General features: G+C 39.6%; 1 protein-coding gene across 4 annotated transcripts in view; it reads left to right on the forward strand.

Moving 5' to 3' along the window:
• Positions 1 to 17,698, forward strand: part of LOC139227514 (multiple C2 and transmembrane domain-containing protein 2-like) — a 496,997-nt gene that overhangs the window by 294,281 nt on the left and 185,018 nt on the right. For all 4 annotated transcript variants that reach the window (XM_070858296.1, XM_070858298.1, XM_070858299.1 and 1 more), the window contains exons 13-15: positions 7,816 to 7,918; positions 8,487 to 8,589; positions 12,906 to 13,007. In XM_070858296.1, coding sequence (XP_070714397.1) covers positions 7,816 to 7,918; positions 8,487 to 8,589; positions 12,906 to 13,007 — 308 coding nt within the window. The remainder of the gene's footprint in view (positions 1 to 7,815; positions 7,919 to 8,486; positions 8,590 to 12,905; positions 13,008 to 17,698) is intronic.

Consider the following 17,698-nt stretch of genomic DNA (forward strand, 5'->3'; position numbering starts at 1 on the left):
TTATATATATATATGTGTATGTATGTCTATATATATATATATGTGTGTGTATGTCTATATATATATATGTGTATGTCTATATATTATATATATGTATGTCTATATATTATATATATATACATATATATGTATGTCTATATATTATATGTATATGTGTGTGTATGTCTATATATATATGTGTGTGTGTATGTCTATATATTATATATATATATGTCTATATATATTATATATATGTATGTCTATATATTATATATATATACATATATATGTATGTCTATATATTATATATATATGTGTGTGTATGTCTATATTATATATATATATGTCTATATATATTATATATATGTATGTCTATATATTATATATATATGTATGTATGTCTATATATTATATATATATATATGTATGTCTATATATTAGATATATATATGAATGTCTGTATTTATATATATATATGTATGTATGTCTGTATTTATATATATATATATATGTATGTCTATTTATATATATATATGTATGTATGTCTATATATTATATATATGTGTGTCTATATATTATATATATATGTACGTCAATATATAATATATATATATATGTACGTCAATATATAATATATATATATATGTATGTCTATATTATATATATATGTATGTCTCCAAATTATATATATATATGTACGTCTATATATTATATATACATGTACGTCAATATATAATATATATATATGTATGTCTATATTATATATATATATGTGTATGTCTCCAAATTATATATATATATGTATGTCTATATTATATATATATATATGTCTACATTTTATATATATATATATATATATATATCTGTGTCTATATATATATGTATGTATGTGTATATATTATATATATATGTAATTATGTCTATATGTGTATGTATGTCTACATATTATATATGTGTATGTCTATATATTATATATATATATATCTATATATATGTATGTCTATATTTTATATATATTTATGTATGTCTATATTATCTATATATGTATGTCTATATATTTTATATATATATATGTATGTATGTCTATATATTATATATATATGTGTATGTCTATATATTATATATATATATGAATGTCTGTATTTATATATATATGTATGTATGTCTATATTTATATATATGTATGTATGTCTATATTTATATATATATATATATATCTGTGTCTATATATATATATATATGTACGTCAATATATAAAATATATATGTATGTCTATATTATATATATATATATGTATGTCTCCAAATTATATATATATATATGTATGTCTATATATTATATATATATGTCTACATTTTATATATATATATATATATATCTGTGTCTATATATTATATATATCTGTGTCTATATATTATATATATGTATGTCTATATATTATATATATATGTATGTATGTCTATATATATATATATATGTATGTCTATATATTATATATGTGTATGTCTATATATTATATATATATTTATGTATGTCTATATATATATATATGTATGTCTATACATTTTATATATATATATATATGTATGTATGTCTATATATTATATATATGTATGTCTATATATTATATATATATATATTGGATATATAAATACATGTTTACAAATCCCTCCACGGCCTCGCCGCTCCCTATCTCTGTGATCTCCTCCAGCCTCACAACCCCCCCAAGATATCTGTGTTTCTCAAATTCTGCCCTCTTGAGCATCCCTGATTGTAACAGCTCCACCATTGGTGGCCGTGCCTTCTGTTGCCTAGGCCCTGAGCTCTGGAACTCTCTGCAGAAACCTCTCTGCCTCTCTCCCTATCTTTACTCCTTTAAGATGCTCCTTAAAACCTACCACTTTTTAAAAAAGGAGGGAGAGAGAAAACGGGGTTAGCCTGACATCAGTAGTGGGGAAAATGTTGGAATCAATTATTAAAGATGAAATAGCAGCGCATTTGGAAAGCAGTGACAGGATCGGTCCAAGTCAGCATGGATTTATGAAAGGGAAATCATGCTTGAAAAATCTTCTAGAATTTTTTGAGGATATAACTAGTAGAGTGGACAAGGGAGAACCAGTGCATATGGTGTATTTGGACTTTCAAAAGGCTTTTGACAAGGTCCCACACAAGAGATTGGTGTGCAAAATCAAAGCGCATGGTATTGGGGGTAATGTACTGACGTGGATAGAGAACTGGGAGGCAGACAGGAAGCAGAGAGTCGGGATAAACTGGTCCTTTTCAGAATGGCAGGCGGTGTATGTCTATATATATATATATGTCTGTATATTATATATATATATATGTATGTCTGTATATTATATATATATATGTATGTCAATATATTATATATATATGTATGTCTATATTTATATATATATATATATATATGTATGTATGTCTATATATTATATATATGTATGTCTATATATTATATATATATGTGTGTATGTCTATATATTATATATATATATGTGTGTGTATGTCTATATATTATATATATATATGTCTATATATATTATATGTATGTCTATATATTATATATATATGTATGTCTATATATTATATATATATATGAATGTCTGTATTTATATATATATATGTATGTATGTCTATATTTATATATATATGTATGTATGTCTATATATTATATATATATATGTATGTATGTCTATATATTATATATATATATATGTGTATGTCTATATATTATATATATATATATGAATGTCTGTATTTATATATATATGTATGTATGTCTGTATTTATATATATGTATGTCTATATATTATATATATATGTACGTCAATATATAAAATATATATATGTATGTCTATATTATATATATATATGTATGTATCCAAATTATATATATATATATATATATGTGTATGTCTATATATTATATATATATATATGTCTACATTTTATATATATATATATATATATCTGTGTCTATATATTATATATATATATAGACATGTATGTCTATATATATAATATATATATATGTATGTCTATATATTATATATATATGTACGTCAATATATAAAATATATATATGTATGTATGTCTATATTATATATATATATATGTATGTCTCCAAATTATATATATATATATGTATGTCTATATATTATATATATATATGTCTACATTTTTTATATATATATATCTGTGTCTATATATTATATATATATATGTATGTCTATATATTATATATATATATGCATGTATGTCTATATATATGTGTATGTATGTCTATATATATATGTCTATATATTATATATGTGTATGTCTATATATTATATATATATATATATGTATGTCTATATTTTATATATATATGTATGTCTATATTTTATATATATTTATGTATGTCTATATTATATATATATGTATGTCTATATATTTTTTATATATATATGCATGTATGTCTATATATTATATATATATATATATTGGATATATAAATACATGTTTACAAATCCCTCCACGGCCTCGCCGCTCCCTATCTCTGTGATCTCCTCCAGCCTCACAACCCCCCCAAGATATCTGTGTTTCTCAAATTCTGCCCTCTTGAGCATCCCTGATTGTAACAGCTCAACCATTGGTGGCCGTGCCTTCTGTTGCCTAGGCCCTGAGCTCTGGAACTCTCTGCAGAAACCTCTCTGCCTCTCTCCCTCTCTTTCCTCCTTTAAGATGCTCCTTAAAACCTACCACTTTTTAAAAAAGGAGGGAGAGAGAAAACGGGGTTAGCCTGACATCAGTAGTGGGGAAAATGTTGGAATCAATTATAAAACATGAAATAGCAGCGCATTTGGAAAGCAGTGACAGGATCGGTCCAAGTCAGCATGGATTTATGAAAGGGAAATCATGCTTGACAAATCTTCTAGAATTTTTTGAGGATATAACTAGTAGAGTGGACAAGGGAGAACCAGTGGATGTGGTGTATTTGGACTTTCAAAAGGCTTTTGACAAGGTCCCACACAAGAGATTAGTGTGCAAAATCAAAGCGCATGGTATTGGGGATAATGTACTGACGTGGATAGAGAACTGGGAGGCAGACAGGAAGCAGAGAGTCGGGATAAACTGGTCCTTTTCAGAATGGCAGACAGTGACCAGTGGGGTGCCGCAGGGCTCAGTGCTGGGACCCCAGCTATTTACAATATACATCAATGATTTAGATGAAGGAATTGAATGTAATATCTCCAAGTTTGCAGATGACACTAAGCTGGGTGGCGGTGTGAGCTGTGAGGAGGATGCTAAGAGGCTGCAGGGTGACTTGGATAGGTTAGGTGAGTGGGCAAATGCATGACACAAGCACTATAATGTGGATAAGTGTAAGGTTATCCACTTTGGTGGCAAAAACACGAAGGCAGAATATTATCTGAATGGCGGCAGATTCGGAAAAGGGGAGGTGCAATGAGACCTGGGTGTCATGGTACATCAGTCATTGAAGGTTGGCATGCAGGTACAACAGGTGGTGAAGAAGGCAAATGGTATGTTGACCGTCATAGGTAAGGGATTTGAGTATAGGAGCAGGGAGGTCTTAGTGCAGTTGTACAGGGCCTTAATGAGGCCTCACCTGGAATATTATGTTCAGTTTTGGTCTCCTAATCTGAGGAAGCACGTTCTTGCTATTGAGGGAATGCAGCGAAGGTTCACCAGACTGATTCCTGGGATGTCAGGACTGACATATGAAGAGAGACTGGATCGACTGGGCCTGTATTCACTGGAGTTTAGAAGGATGAGAGAGAATCCCATAGAACCACATATAATTCTGACGGGACTGGACAGGTTAGATGCAGGAAGAATGTTCCCGATGTTCCCGATATATGTGTGCGTATGAAGCCAGGTACTGCACCTTGAGGAATGCTTTAAAATATTCAAGTGAATAAAGGGTCTAGTCTTCTATATTATAAAATTGATAAGTTAGAAAAAATAAATAAATTGCGAGATGTTAGGGAAGGAATATGCAGAGAAACCAGCAGAGATTTTAGTTTTGACTTTTTTTAAGCTTAGAGTTACACAGTGGACTGAACTGAGCTTTATACTTAGAACGGTAATAATGGCCTGGATTTTGCGGTGGGTAATGACGGTGAAACTGTCAGCATTTGCCGTCAACACCCCTCGGAAATTGATCGTAATTTCGCATGTGCATCTAAATTCTGAAATCCTAAAGTTGCGGTTAGTCATTCGCTGCTCCGATATCGGCTGCACTGTATACTGCCTCCCCCCCGCATCTCCCCCTCCCCCCCCCGCCCCCCGCCATACAGCTGGCAATTAGTATAATCAGTAAAATCAGTGGATCTGATGAAACTTTGAGCTTTTCTGTGCTAAAATCGCTGTTAAATACCCCATTAGGTGTTCAGCTTTGTTGGAATAGGTTTAACTGGGGTTTTAACAACCTATTGACTGCTGAACAACTGTTCTTACCCTGAAAAACTAATTGTAATGTTTGTGGAATGTTAAATTTCTCCATTATGATAAAAATTACTTTGTTCATTATATTTCAGCTTCTACCTTATCGTCATGTGAAAGTCCCAATCTTTATTTCGCTCTCTGTGACAGTTTTACAAAGTGCAGATAATCAGTGCTTTTTATTTCCTGGTTTGCTGTCTGGAAGAATTCTTCAATGTGATTGGTTGCTTAGACAGCTTGATGACATCACGGCTGCATCGCACTAGGAATCCCCTGTTGACAGCGCTGCAATCAATCACATGTCGAGAAACCGAACGTTTTCTCCACAGAGATCGCAAAATCTCTGTGGGCGGCTTTCATCGAGGTCAGTGGCGATCGCTATTGCATTGCCACTGATGGCAAATTATGAGCCAATCTGGGTTAGAAATGCTGGAAGTATAGATTCCAAAGCAAATGTCAAAGGATTAATGATGTTCCAGCAATATTTGCCAAATCAATATTAATTTTGAGTACTAATTAAATATATTTTTGTTGAAAATGATCTCTGGAAAAGACAACAACTCAAAGTCAGAGAAGGCAATTAAAGCGTTAACTTGACATTGAGACTAAATAGGTAAAGTGTATGTGAAGGATATCGCGTGTCTTACTGTGGATTTTAAATTGAAAGGGGTTAAATTAGGCAAGACAAGGGGAAAAAACTAATTGAGCTGCAGTGTGCCGTGATGGGCGAAGCTATGGATTTCTAACAAAGAATTTGTTTGCTTAGGATAGGAAATTTGAGGCAATATTCAAGGAGACTTTCTGAAGACTATACCACATAGTATGAGATGAGGGACTCCCGATGACCTTAGTAGGATCACATTCTAAATTGTGCCAGTTTTTTCAAGAGTGTTTTATTGCTGGTTATTTAACCAAACAATGTTTTTTAGTACCAACCGGTTCCAAAACAAAATCCAATGTCAAATTTCCATTTTATTTTATGACATTGAATTCCTGATTTGGAGCCGAGCACTTAATCAACTTGCATTTTCCTTCAGATTAATTATGCATGGGTCAAGATTCAATTGTATTTGTGACCGTTCTATTAAAAAACCCATTTATTTTTCATTGTAAATTTTAGGCTGAGTTTGTTTAGTGTGTTCATCTTCTCTAAGTTTCTAATCTTTTCTTGACATTTTGTGGAGCATCGGGATTTTGATGGGTCCTATCATTGAAATATCTCCTGTTGAAACCAAGGGCAGGTTGCAGACTAATCGTTAAATAGTTTTGGATGCATGGTCAAGGCAAAATTAAAAGCAGGAGAAGTTAAACCGAGGCCCCGTCTGCTCTTTCAGGTGGATGTGAAAGATCCCATGATACTATTTAAAGAAGAGCAGGGGCGTTCTCCGAGTGTCCTGGCCAACATTATCCCTCAATCAACACCTCAACACACATGATCTGGTCATTGCTGTCTGTGGGAGCTTGCTGTGCTCAACTTGGCTGCCGCATTTCCTACATTACAATAGTGACTACACTTCAGGAGTAGTTCATGGATTGTGAAGGACTTTGGGGTGTACTGAGGTCATGAGAAGCGCTTATATAAATGTCTTTCTTTTTATTGTAAGTGGGGTGACTATAAATTTGTAATTTTGTCACGTGGAATGTAATCTATTATTGCCTCATCTTTGAGAGAAGAGCCTGGAGTGACAATAGCAACCTGCAGTTTGAGCATTATATTATATTCAGCTGGCAGCAATAGGCATTTGTAAATCAAACTTTCAAATGCCTTACGCTCGTTGTCCTTTTGCACTTCAACTAGTACAATCACAGCTTTTGGATGCAGTTGCTCACTAACAGAATTACATATTATTTACAGCACAGAAACAGGCCATTCGACCCAACAGGTCTATGCTCCACACGAGTCTCCTCCCACCTTACTTCATCTCACCCCATCAACATATCCTTCCCTTCCTTTCTCCCGCATGTACTTATCCAGCTTCCCGCCAATGCTTTTATGCTCTTTGCCTCAGCTACTCCTTGTGGTAACAAGTTCCATGTTCTAACGTCCTCTGAGTAAGTAAGTTTCTCCTGAATTCCTTATTGGATTTATTAGTGACTATCTTGTAACTATGACACCTAGTTTTCGACTCTTCTACAACTGGAAGCATCTTCTCTACATCTACCTTTTCAAACCCCTTTATAATTTGAAAGACCTGTATCAGGTCACCCCCTCAGCTTTCAGTCTTTGCTGATAGTTATAACCTTCTGATCTCATCCTTGTCAATCGTTGTGCCTCTATAGTGCCTCTATATCCTTAATTACTTTATTTTAGTACTCAAAATATGCCCCACTGTTTTGTTTTGTAACCAATGGATCCCTTATCCTGTCATGTAGGAAAGAGTGATCCATTCTGCGTTCTGGAACTGGGGAACGACAGGCTACATACTCATACCGTCTACAAGAACCTCAATCCTGAATGGAACACAGTCTTCACACTGTGAGTTACAGCTAAAATTACACAGAAGTTGTACTACTAGGGAATTAAGGGTTACGGGGAGCGGGCGGGTAAGTGGAGCTGAGTCCACGGCCAGATCAGCCATGATCATATTGAATGGCAGAGCAGGCTCGAGGGGCTAGATGGCCTACTCCTGTTCCTAATTCTTATGTTCTTATGTACTTGTATGAGTGCGCCCTGATGATGGAAAAGAGAGGATGGGGATGTGTTTTCGTTAAATATAAGACTGTGGTTATTAACAGGCCTTAACATCACTGCATGATAAACCCGTTAAATATCTAATCATTTCTGGCATTGACCAGTTGATCCAGTTATTCTGCAGACAGCGTAAACTTTTTGAACTGATCTTCTCATTTCATGACAAGTAATTATCCATCACTGCTTTCATTAAAAAAAAACATTCAGTGCGAATTCAACCACAGCCTGAAGTTCTGTGTCATTTTCAGAGCATCAGTCTGACCAGAAGTGGCGGTGAAAGGACAAGACATGTTGTGCATGATGTTGCGGTATGTACATCTTTTCTAATTGTCTCCGTCTGTCCTTTTTGCAGTAATATTAGGGACATCCACGATGTGCTGGAGGTGACGGTCTTTGACGAGGATGGAGACAAGCCGCCGGATTTTCTTGGCAAAGTTGCAATACCTTTGCTTTCCGTAAGCTCGAAATGTTCCGTTACCGTTGTCAGTTTTATTTACAGGTGCTGTGATTACTGATATTTGTGATTGTCACGTTGCTTCTCCAGCATTGAGCCCATAATCATCTGTGTGATGTCAAGAAGCCCCTCACGTAAGGCAAGTGGGCAAGACTCGCATTGCCCTCGAATTATCCTCAGACTCTTGTCTAAGAGCTGCTGACAGGCAGCAGGGTTTCTGAAGGCTACAACTTTACTGGTTTCTTATGAGTAAATTATGGCCCTTCTGCTGGTGTTTTGTATAAGCCCACAGTGACTAAGGTCACAGTTGGAGCATTTAGTTTGTTCCGCCCATCAGCCACTGAACCTCACGATTTAAGCATGCACTGGTTTAAGCATGAACAACCTCACTCACATTTTCACTGTATGAGCTGAACCTGCCGGACAAACCGTGCCACACCTGGACCATAGCCTATTGTACAGATATTTTAAAGCTGCGTCAAGCATCTGGGGCCTGTTGTGTTGTGGGCTACTAGTATTTAGTCTTGAGCTGTGTTTCCTGTGGAGTGCGTTATTACCAGGGCTGGGGTAGAAAAGAGCAAGCTGGCCTTTATTTCAAGTTGATCAGATCCAAACTGGTCTGCGCTCATGAACCTTGACACGTATTGCAATATCTCATCGGGGGAGTGGTGGAGAAAGAGGACTGTGCCAACCCCTGTTCCTACTTGGCCCATGTAAATACAATGCCCCCCCTTTCATCCCACTAATTCCAGAGGTCCAATGCAGGAATTTCAGGGCCTAGATGTTTTGTGGTAGAATGTAAAAAAAGGGGTCAGTCAAAGCTCATTATGAACTGCCAGAGAACAGTTAAACCTTGCTATTACAATGACCTGGAAAGGCTAAGTACCTTCAAAACTTATGACAAAGTCTTTGGAACCAGCAATTTATCAGAGAACCATCTTCAGTTCTCTTGCCTTATTTAAAATCCTCGTTCTCTACCACTCACCCATGTCCCATGACAATTTCCTCATTGAGTTATCTTCACTGCTTTTCTCCCTCATCCTCTGCACCGAGCGACTTCTCATCCTCGCTGATTTCAATCATCATGCTCAGTTCACTGCCCTCCTATGCTCCCTTAATCTCACCATCCATATAACCTCCTTCCTACATATTCACGGCCACCCCCTTGGCCTTGCTACTCCTATAGTGTCAATCACAGAGCAGGTCTTCTCTGATCACTTCGCTCTTCACCCACATCCCCCTTCTTCCTCAAATCCTACTCCCTTCTGTGTCCACCCCTGGGAAAAACTCTCCCAATTCACTTACAGCTACACTTTCAAAATCGAAACTGTCTAGCTTTTGGCCCTCCATTCACCACGATATTTCTGTAGCTACCGATCTGCTCAACCACACCCTCATCTCCACCTTTGATGCACTGGTCCCCATTGAAACCATTACTCGCTTTCACCCTGCTCATTCCTCCTGGGGCCCTCACCTCCACTCCCTTAAGTCCAAGGGACACACACTTGAACCAATATGCAGGAAAACTGGTTTAGCCGTTCATGACCCGATCTAGCTGGACCACATAAAGCATTATTGTCCTGCTCTGCTCTGCCAATATTGCTCACTATTCCAGGATCATCCTGGAATGCAAAGATAACCCCGGCTTCTATGCTCCACTGCTAACCATCTTCTTAACCCCTCTCCCCTGCCTCCTCCAGCCTCACTCCAACAACTAGTGTGAGGAGCTCCTGAACTTTGTCATGAAGATTGAGACCATCCGTTCAGTTGCCTCTGTCACTTCCCCTCCTTCCCCATGCCCACTGGGCCAAACTTCCTCTAAGGTTCCCCCCTGCCCGACCCCTGGACTTGTATCTTTCTCCAGGTACTCTCCTGTCTCCCCTCGTTTCCTCTCCGAGCTCATCTAATCCATGAGACCCACTTCCTGCTCCCTTGACGCTACTCCCACTGAACTGCTGACTACCTAACTTCCCTTCCTGGCTCCCATGTTAGCCGACATTGTTAATGGTTCTCTCTTCTCTGCTACTGTCCCCCCTCCTTCAAATCTGTCGTCTTCATCCCTCTCAAAGAAAAACAACCCTTGACCCTCCGTCCTTGCAAACTACCGCCCCATCTCCAACCTCCCTTTCCTCTCCAAAGTCCTAGAACATGTTATCGCCTCCCAAATCCGTCCCCATCTTTCCCAGAACTCTGTGTTCGAATCCCCCCAATCAGGTTTCCGCCCCATCACGGTACCGAAACGGCTCTCATCAAAGTCACATATGACATCCTATGCGACTGTGACTGTGGTAAACTATCCCGCCTCATCCTCCTTGACCTGTCTGCAGCCTTTGACATGGTTGATCACTCCATCCTCCCCCAACGCCTCTCCACCATCGTCCAGCTGGGATTGCATTCGCCTGGTTCCATTCTTATCTATCCAGTCGTAGCCCGAGAATTGCCTCCAATGGCTTCTCTTTCCGCCCCCGCACAGTTACCTCTGGTATCCCCCCAGGATCTATCCTTGGCCCCCTCCTATTTCTCATCTACATGCTGCCCCTCGACCGCACCATATGAAAGCACAACATCTCGTTCCACATGTACACTGATGACAGCCATCTTTACCTCACCATCACCTCCCTTGACCCCTCCGCTGTGTCTAAATTGTCAGACTGATTGTCCAACATCCAGTACTGGATGGACAGAAGTTTCCTCTAACTCAATTATGGGAAGACCAAAACCATTTTCTTTGGTCCCCAGCAGAAACTCTGTTCCCTGGCCACCGACTCCATCCCTCTCCCTGGCAACGGTCCAAGGCTGAACCACACTGTTCCCACAATCTTGGTGTCGTATTTGACCCCGAGTTGAGCTTCCGACCATGTCCATCATTAAGACCGTCTATTTCCACCTCTGTAACATTGCCTGACTCCGCCCTGCCTCAGCTCTGTGCTGTTGTTATCTCTAGACTTAACTATTCCAACGCACTCCTGGCCGGCCTCCCATCTTCCACACTCCATAAACTTAAGGTCATCTGAAACTCTGCTGCCTGTGTCCTAACTCACACCAAGTCCCGCTCACCCATCACCCCTGTGCTCGCTGACCTACATTGGCTCCCAATTGAGCAATACCTCAATTTAAAAATTCTCAGCCTTGTTTTCAAATCCCTCCATGGCCTCGCCCCTCCCTATCTCTGTAATTTCCTCCAGACCTACAATCCTTTGAGATCTCTACACTCCTCCTCTTGTGCAACCCCGATTTTAATCGCTCCACCGTTGGCGGCCGTGCCTTCAGCTGTCGAGGTGCTAAACCTCTCCGCCTCTCTGCATCTCTCTTCTTTAAGATACACCTTAAAACCTACCTCTTTGGCCAAGCTTATGAACATCTGCCGTAATATCTCCTTATGTGGCTCACTGACAAATTTTGTTTGATATCGCTCCTGTGAAATGCCTTGTGATGTTTTACTATGTTAAAGGTGCTATATAAATGCAAGTTGTTATCATGATTTAAGCTTCCATTTGATTATAATAAGACTTGGGATTTATTACCATGAGAGATTTCTAACAAGGTTACATTTGCAAGGTAATAGTCAACACAATGTAACTGTAAAATTAGAAAAAGAAAATTCATCCCCTTCGATGAAATACACACTAAACATGTCTAAGGAGTGAGCATCCTTCATTCAGCCACTGACAACGAAGTTCCCTTTCTGCAGGACAACAAACAGACAGTGTCTGGGAAAGAAGCCTCTGTTAGTAGAACAAAGGTGGATGGCCTGGCTGGATCCTCACGTGAAAAGTCGTGGTGTTTTACCAGTGCCTCTGACACGGACATAAATAGCAAATATCAGAGCAAGTAGATTGTGATTCTTGCTACTCTGTCGGGATGCTCAGCTCCCCATTGTTTTAATAGACTCAGAGAAAATGTGAGCTTTCATTGTTAGCCAACCTATTGAAGTAGGCTTCATGATCTACACCAGCCATTGAGGTACATGGCTATGTTTCAGATCTCGGCACATTAATGGATACAAGGGCAGGGCCCGTTTACAATAGTTATCTTGTAAATGCAGCCTGCTCCTGGGTCAGGGCCTGACCTGATACTGAAACAAAGTAGTGTGAGACTCCAATCAGTTTTAGCCTTCACACCTTTTTTTATACTCCCAATTTGAGCATTGACGCAAAGCAGTTTTACCTTTCCACCAACGCAAAGCGTCGGGTTTGATTGCACCGGCACTCGGCCAGTTTAGTCACTTTCATTTCTATAAGCTAGCGTTAAAGAGACCTGTATGAGGTTTCATTATTAAGTGCAGCTTCCACAGGCCATTCTGCTTTGTGACTTTAGGTTAAGAATGGTCTACAGACCGGATATGTTCTGAAGAACAGAAAGCTGGGACACCAAGAGAAAGGAATTCTTTACTTACAGATGGACATAATCTATAACCCGGTGAGTGAGAATGAAATATTGTAACACCCTGTCCAACAGAGCTGTGAGGATAATCATCTTTCACTAATTCACTTTATCGACGATCTGGTCACAGTTTCATAATGACTATAATGATGGAGATACATCTCTGAAGCATGTGTTTACCATTTGCATCCTATTGTATGGACCAGTCTAGAATTATGGGGATAAACCTATAAACTCTGCTAGGATGGTGCAGTCTCTGTGTCTCAGTACCATCACTAGCAACCCACTATTACTTGTAGCTTTTAAAAATAAAAATAATTACAGAAGTGACATGCTACATGGCTAATAATGCCATGATCTAATTGAATGACGGAATAGGCTCGAAGAGCTTAATGGCCTACTCCTGTTCCAATGCTGACAGTTCTGTATAAGCAACTTCAAGTATTTTAGTCAGTGCATCCAGAACTATTAAAATGTGCAGAACTTGCAGTAAAATCACCAGTTTTGATTTACAAAAAATCATTTTTGGGATCTGGGTGTCACTGGCTAGGCCGGCATTTATTGCCCGTTCCTAATTGAGAAGGTGATGGTGAACTGCCGCAGTCCGTGTGGTGAAGGTGCTCCCACAGTGCTGTTCGGGAGGGAGTTCCAGGATTTTGACCCAGCGACGATGAAGGAACGGCGATATATTTCCAAGTCAGGATGGTATGTGACTTGGAGGGGGACTTGGGGGTGGTGGTGTTCCCATGCGCCTGCTGCCCTTGTCCTTGACGACACCCCACAAAAAGCTGTAACCATTTAAATCACTTTTCTGAAACATTTTCCTTGATCATTGAAAATTGTGTTTTACCAGTGCATTATAGACCAATTCTGTGTCTGTCCTCCCAGGGGATTTGCAGGATCTTGCGGAGACATCGTTGGTGGTATTTCTCCAGCGATTTGAGGTGTCTACTCTATATGGTCCATATCTCTGAGCCATACAGGAGGGCGGGTATTACTACAGCCCTGTAGACCATAAGCTTGGTGCCAGAATCGCTGGAGAAATACCACTAACAATGTCTCCGTGAGATCTTGCAAATTCCCTGGGAGGATAGACGTACCAAAGCCAGTGTTCCCGATCAGGCCAACATCCCCAGCATCGAAGCACTGACCACACTCGACCAGCTCCGTTGGACGGGCCACATTGTCCACGTGCCTGACACAAGACTCCCAAAGCAAGCGCTCTACTTGGAACTCCTACACGGCAAGCGAGCCCCAGGTGGGCAGAGGAAACGTTTCAAGGACACCCTCAAAGCCTTCCTTGATAAAGTGCAACTGATGGTTAAAGATGTCTCACTCCAAATCCAAATTTAAATTTTATGCATTCGTTCATAGCAAATTATGTAAATTTTCTCATCTTTTATTGCACGAGCAACTATATCTTGGGGCGGAAATTGCCCCTTCACTTAAGGCCTGTTACCGCTGGAAATCGGCAGGCCACACTGCGGAGAGCAAAGGCCGCCAATTTTTCGTGTAATGGCCGCCATTTTGAAAGTTCTGCTCCTACGGTATCCCGGCGGTGATCCGCCCCCCCCACAACCGCTCCGCTGCTGCCGATCCGTCCTAAATGCGTCATCAGAGCGCGCATCGCTGATGTTCTCCAACCCCCCCCCCCCCCCCGCAAAAAAAATCTTGCTCCCGCTGCGTGGCGCCAAAAGCTGCTTTTTTTCTGCTGGTGCAGTGAGGCTGTGGTCCTTGTAAAATGGCGGTGCGGCCGGCGCCCATTGAAGGGGAGGACCTGCTGCCGCCATTTGTTTTTTGGTCACTTGACTGCCATGTTGGGCCGGCATTTATGCCCCCGGGTTCGGCCAGGCCACCAACGGGCAGCCAGGCGCCCCCTCGCTGGCCCGGCCGAAACCCTCCCTGGTGGCCCAGTGGACCAAGGTTTTAACATGGCGAAGGCTCTCCCCTTAAGTGAAGGAGAAAGTCATGGTGACGCACACGCGTCGTGACATCATCACCGCTCCGCTGACCATTGACAGTGGTGGTGACTCCGCCCACCTTCACCTTCGCCCCTCGCGTTGTCGATCTTCTGCAAACCGCCCCACTTCTGCCCCAATTATGACCAAATTCTGGTCCACCTGAAAAAAATGACAGAGCTAAATTTCGTGAAAGAGGCGACCTCATCCAGCACGGCGGAAAAACACTTAAAAAAAAAAAAAAATGGCAGGCGCGACAGATTTCCGGTGGGCCTGGATTTCTACCCCAATAAAACGAGTTTGCTGTCAGTCTGCCAGAAAATAAATCCATTTCCTCAAAGTGAAACAATGAAATATTGGCTGATAAAGATTTGGCGATGTATTTGTGTTTTTGCCCAAATTTCCTGAAGTGATGCCAAGGTTGGAATTTCCTGGATCGCACTGATAGTACATCGAAATTTACACCTTTTTTTAAAATCCTGATTTCATCAGTGGCAATTTACACCAGAATTTCCTGAGAATCTTATCAGCATACGCCAGATGGTAAAAACTGGTGCAAAATGAGCATAAATTAGTGTAAACGATCAAGGCCAAAATAAACCACAGCACATTTTTTAAAAATTGTTCCTGGGATGTGGGCGTTGCTGGCAAAGCCGGCATTTATTACCCATCCCTAAAGACCCCTTGAGAAGGTGGGGGTGAGCTGCTTTCTTGAACCGCTGCAGTCCGTGTGGTGAAGGTGCTCCCACAGTGCTGTTAGGGAGGGAGTTCCAGGATTGTGACCCTGCGACGATGAAGGAACGGCCGATATATTTCCAAGTCAGGATGGTGTGTGACTGGGAGGGGAACGTGGAGGTGGTGGTGTTCCCATGCGCCTGCTGCCCTTGTCCTTCTAGGTGGTAGAGGTCGTGGGTTTGGGAGATGCTGTGGAAGAAGCCTTGGCGAGTTGCTGCAGTGCATCTTATAAATGGTACACACTGCGCCATCTTTCTTTTTTAATTCCTTCCTTTTATATTATTGATGTTATGAAAATTAAAATTTGAAGCCGTCAAACCATCATTTATGTACATGAAGGACGGTGTGTTTAAGATAATGTGGAAGCTTTTCTCTTTTTAATGGAACTCTTTCCGATTCCACAAAACAATCATTCAAAGATATAGAATATTGTGATATATTCACTGAGCACAGCACACACAGCTTCCAACATGACAGGCAGCTCTCTCAGAAGCCTCCGGAAATCTGCCTGGTTCTGCTTAATTATTAACTGTGCAATTGCAGTACACAATACGTTCACATCCACAGTGTGGAGCTACAAACATTGCAAGCTTACAGACATTACACTTCTCCCTCCTTAATGAAGAAGCCATCATAACAAACATCATACATAACTTTCATGTTTATACATAACACAGGATATAAACTTAATTTTTTGCATATTTACAAATTTAACTTGACCGCTTGTTTTCTGTTTCGAAGAGGATACCTTCGCTCTCGAACAGAACCTTCCAAACATGGTGTCGAATCTAAACTCATTCGAGGCTCATCCTGAGGAATGTTTTCCTCCACGGAATTGCCTTGATTTTCATTTGAACTTACTCTAACTTCAGGCTCTTTGTTTTCCTGACTCGGACTCAGACTTTCATTCTGATTCTCTCCGGGATTTGTTTCCAGTACATTGGATTTAGGATTTGCTACTGGTGTATCAAAACTGTCTGATGAGTCAGAAATAATTGAATCCTTCCCACCTTCAACTCCTTCCATGTCTGTAGGTAAAATATGATCAATATGAACAAACCTAACCTGTCCATTATCAAACATCTTTACCAAATATGTGCGAGGACCACATATCTTCACCACTCTTCCTGGTAACCACTTTAACCATTTATGGTGATGGTTCTTTACTCTCACCTTCTGATTTAATTTCACACTTCTCTCTTTTACTCTACCTCTATCATGATTCTCTTTCTGTCTTAATTGTGTCTCTTCTACGGACTGTGCCAAATTTGGCTTTAACAACGAGAATCTGGTTCGTGGCTATCATTTGAGAAACAACTCTGCTGGTGGTCTACCAGTAGTTGTATGAGGAGTATTTTCGATATGTAATCAAAAAATTAGTCAATTTGTGATCCAATGACAACTGTCGTTTCCTTTGATTTGGATCTAACATTTGTTTTATGAGGGCACGTTTTACAATTTGTACAGTGTGCTCTGCTGCACCATTCGAAGCAGGATGGTATGTTTCACACCATTTTTGCTCGTGAATTGTGCAAATTCTTCTGAACGAAATTGTGGTCCATTATCCGAAACAATTTCTTCAGGGAGGCCAATTGAAGAAAATAATTTTCGTAAAATGTCCAGTGTTTTACTTGTTGTTATTTTCCACATTGGAAACACCTCAACCCACTTCAAATGGCTATCAATCACAATGAACAATTGTTGTCCTTCTAACTCAGCAAAATCAATATGTAGCCTTTGCCACACCCTGGGAGGCAATTTCCATGGCTGTAATGGTACTGGTGGTGGTTGCTTGCTTACCGATTGACATGTCGTACACTGACTCACGATGTACTCTATATCTTTATCAAGACCTGGCCACCATAAATAACTGCATGCAAAACTCTTGGTCAAGCACATTCCCAGGTGCTGGTCATGGAGGTCTCCTAATAATTTGGACCTGAATTTATTTGGTATAACCACTCTTGCACCCACATGATACAACCTTTATCGACTGATAATTCATTCCTACGAATGAAGAATGGATGTGTATCT

This window comes from Pristiophorus japonicus, chromosome 17 (genome assembly GCF_044704955.1).
Source record: "Pristiophorus japonicus isolate sPriJap1 chromosome 17, sPriJap1.hap1, whole genome shotgun sequence".
NCBI lineage: Eukaryota > Metazoa > Chordata > Chondrichthyes > Pristiophoridae > Pristiophorus > Pristiophorus japonicus.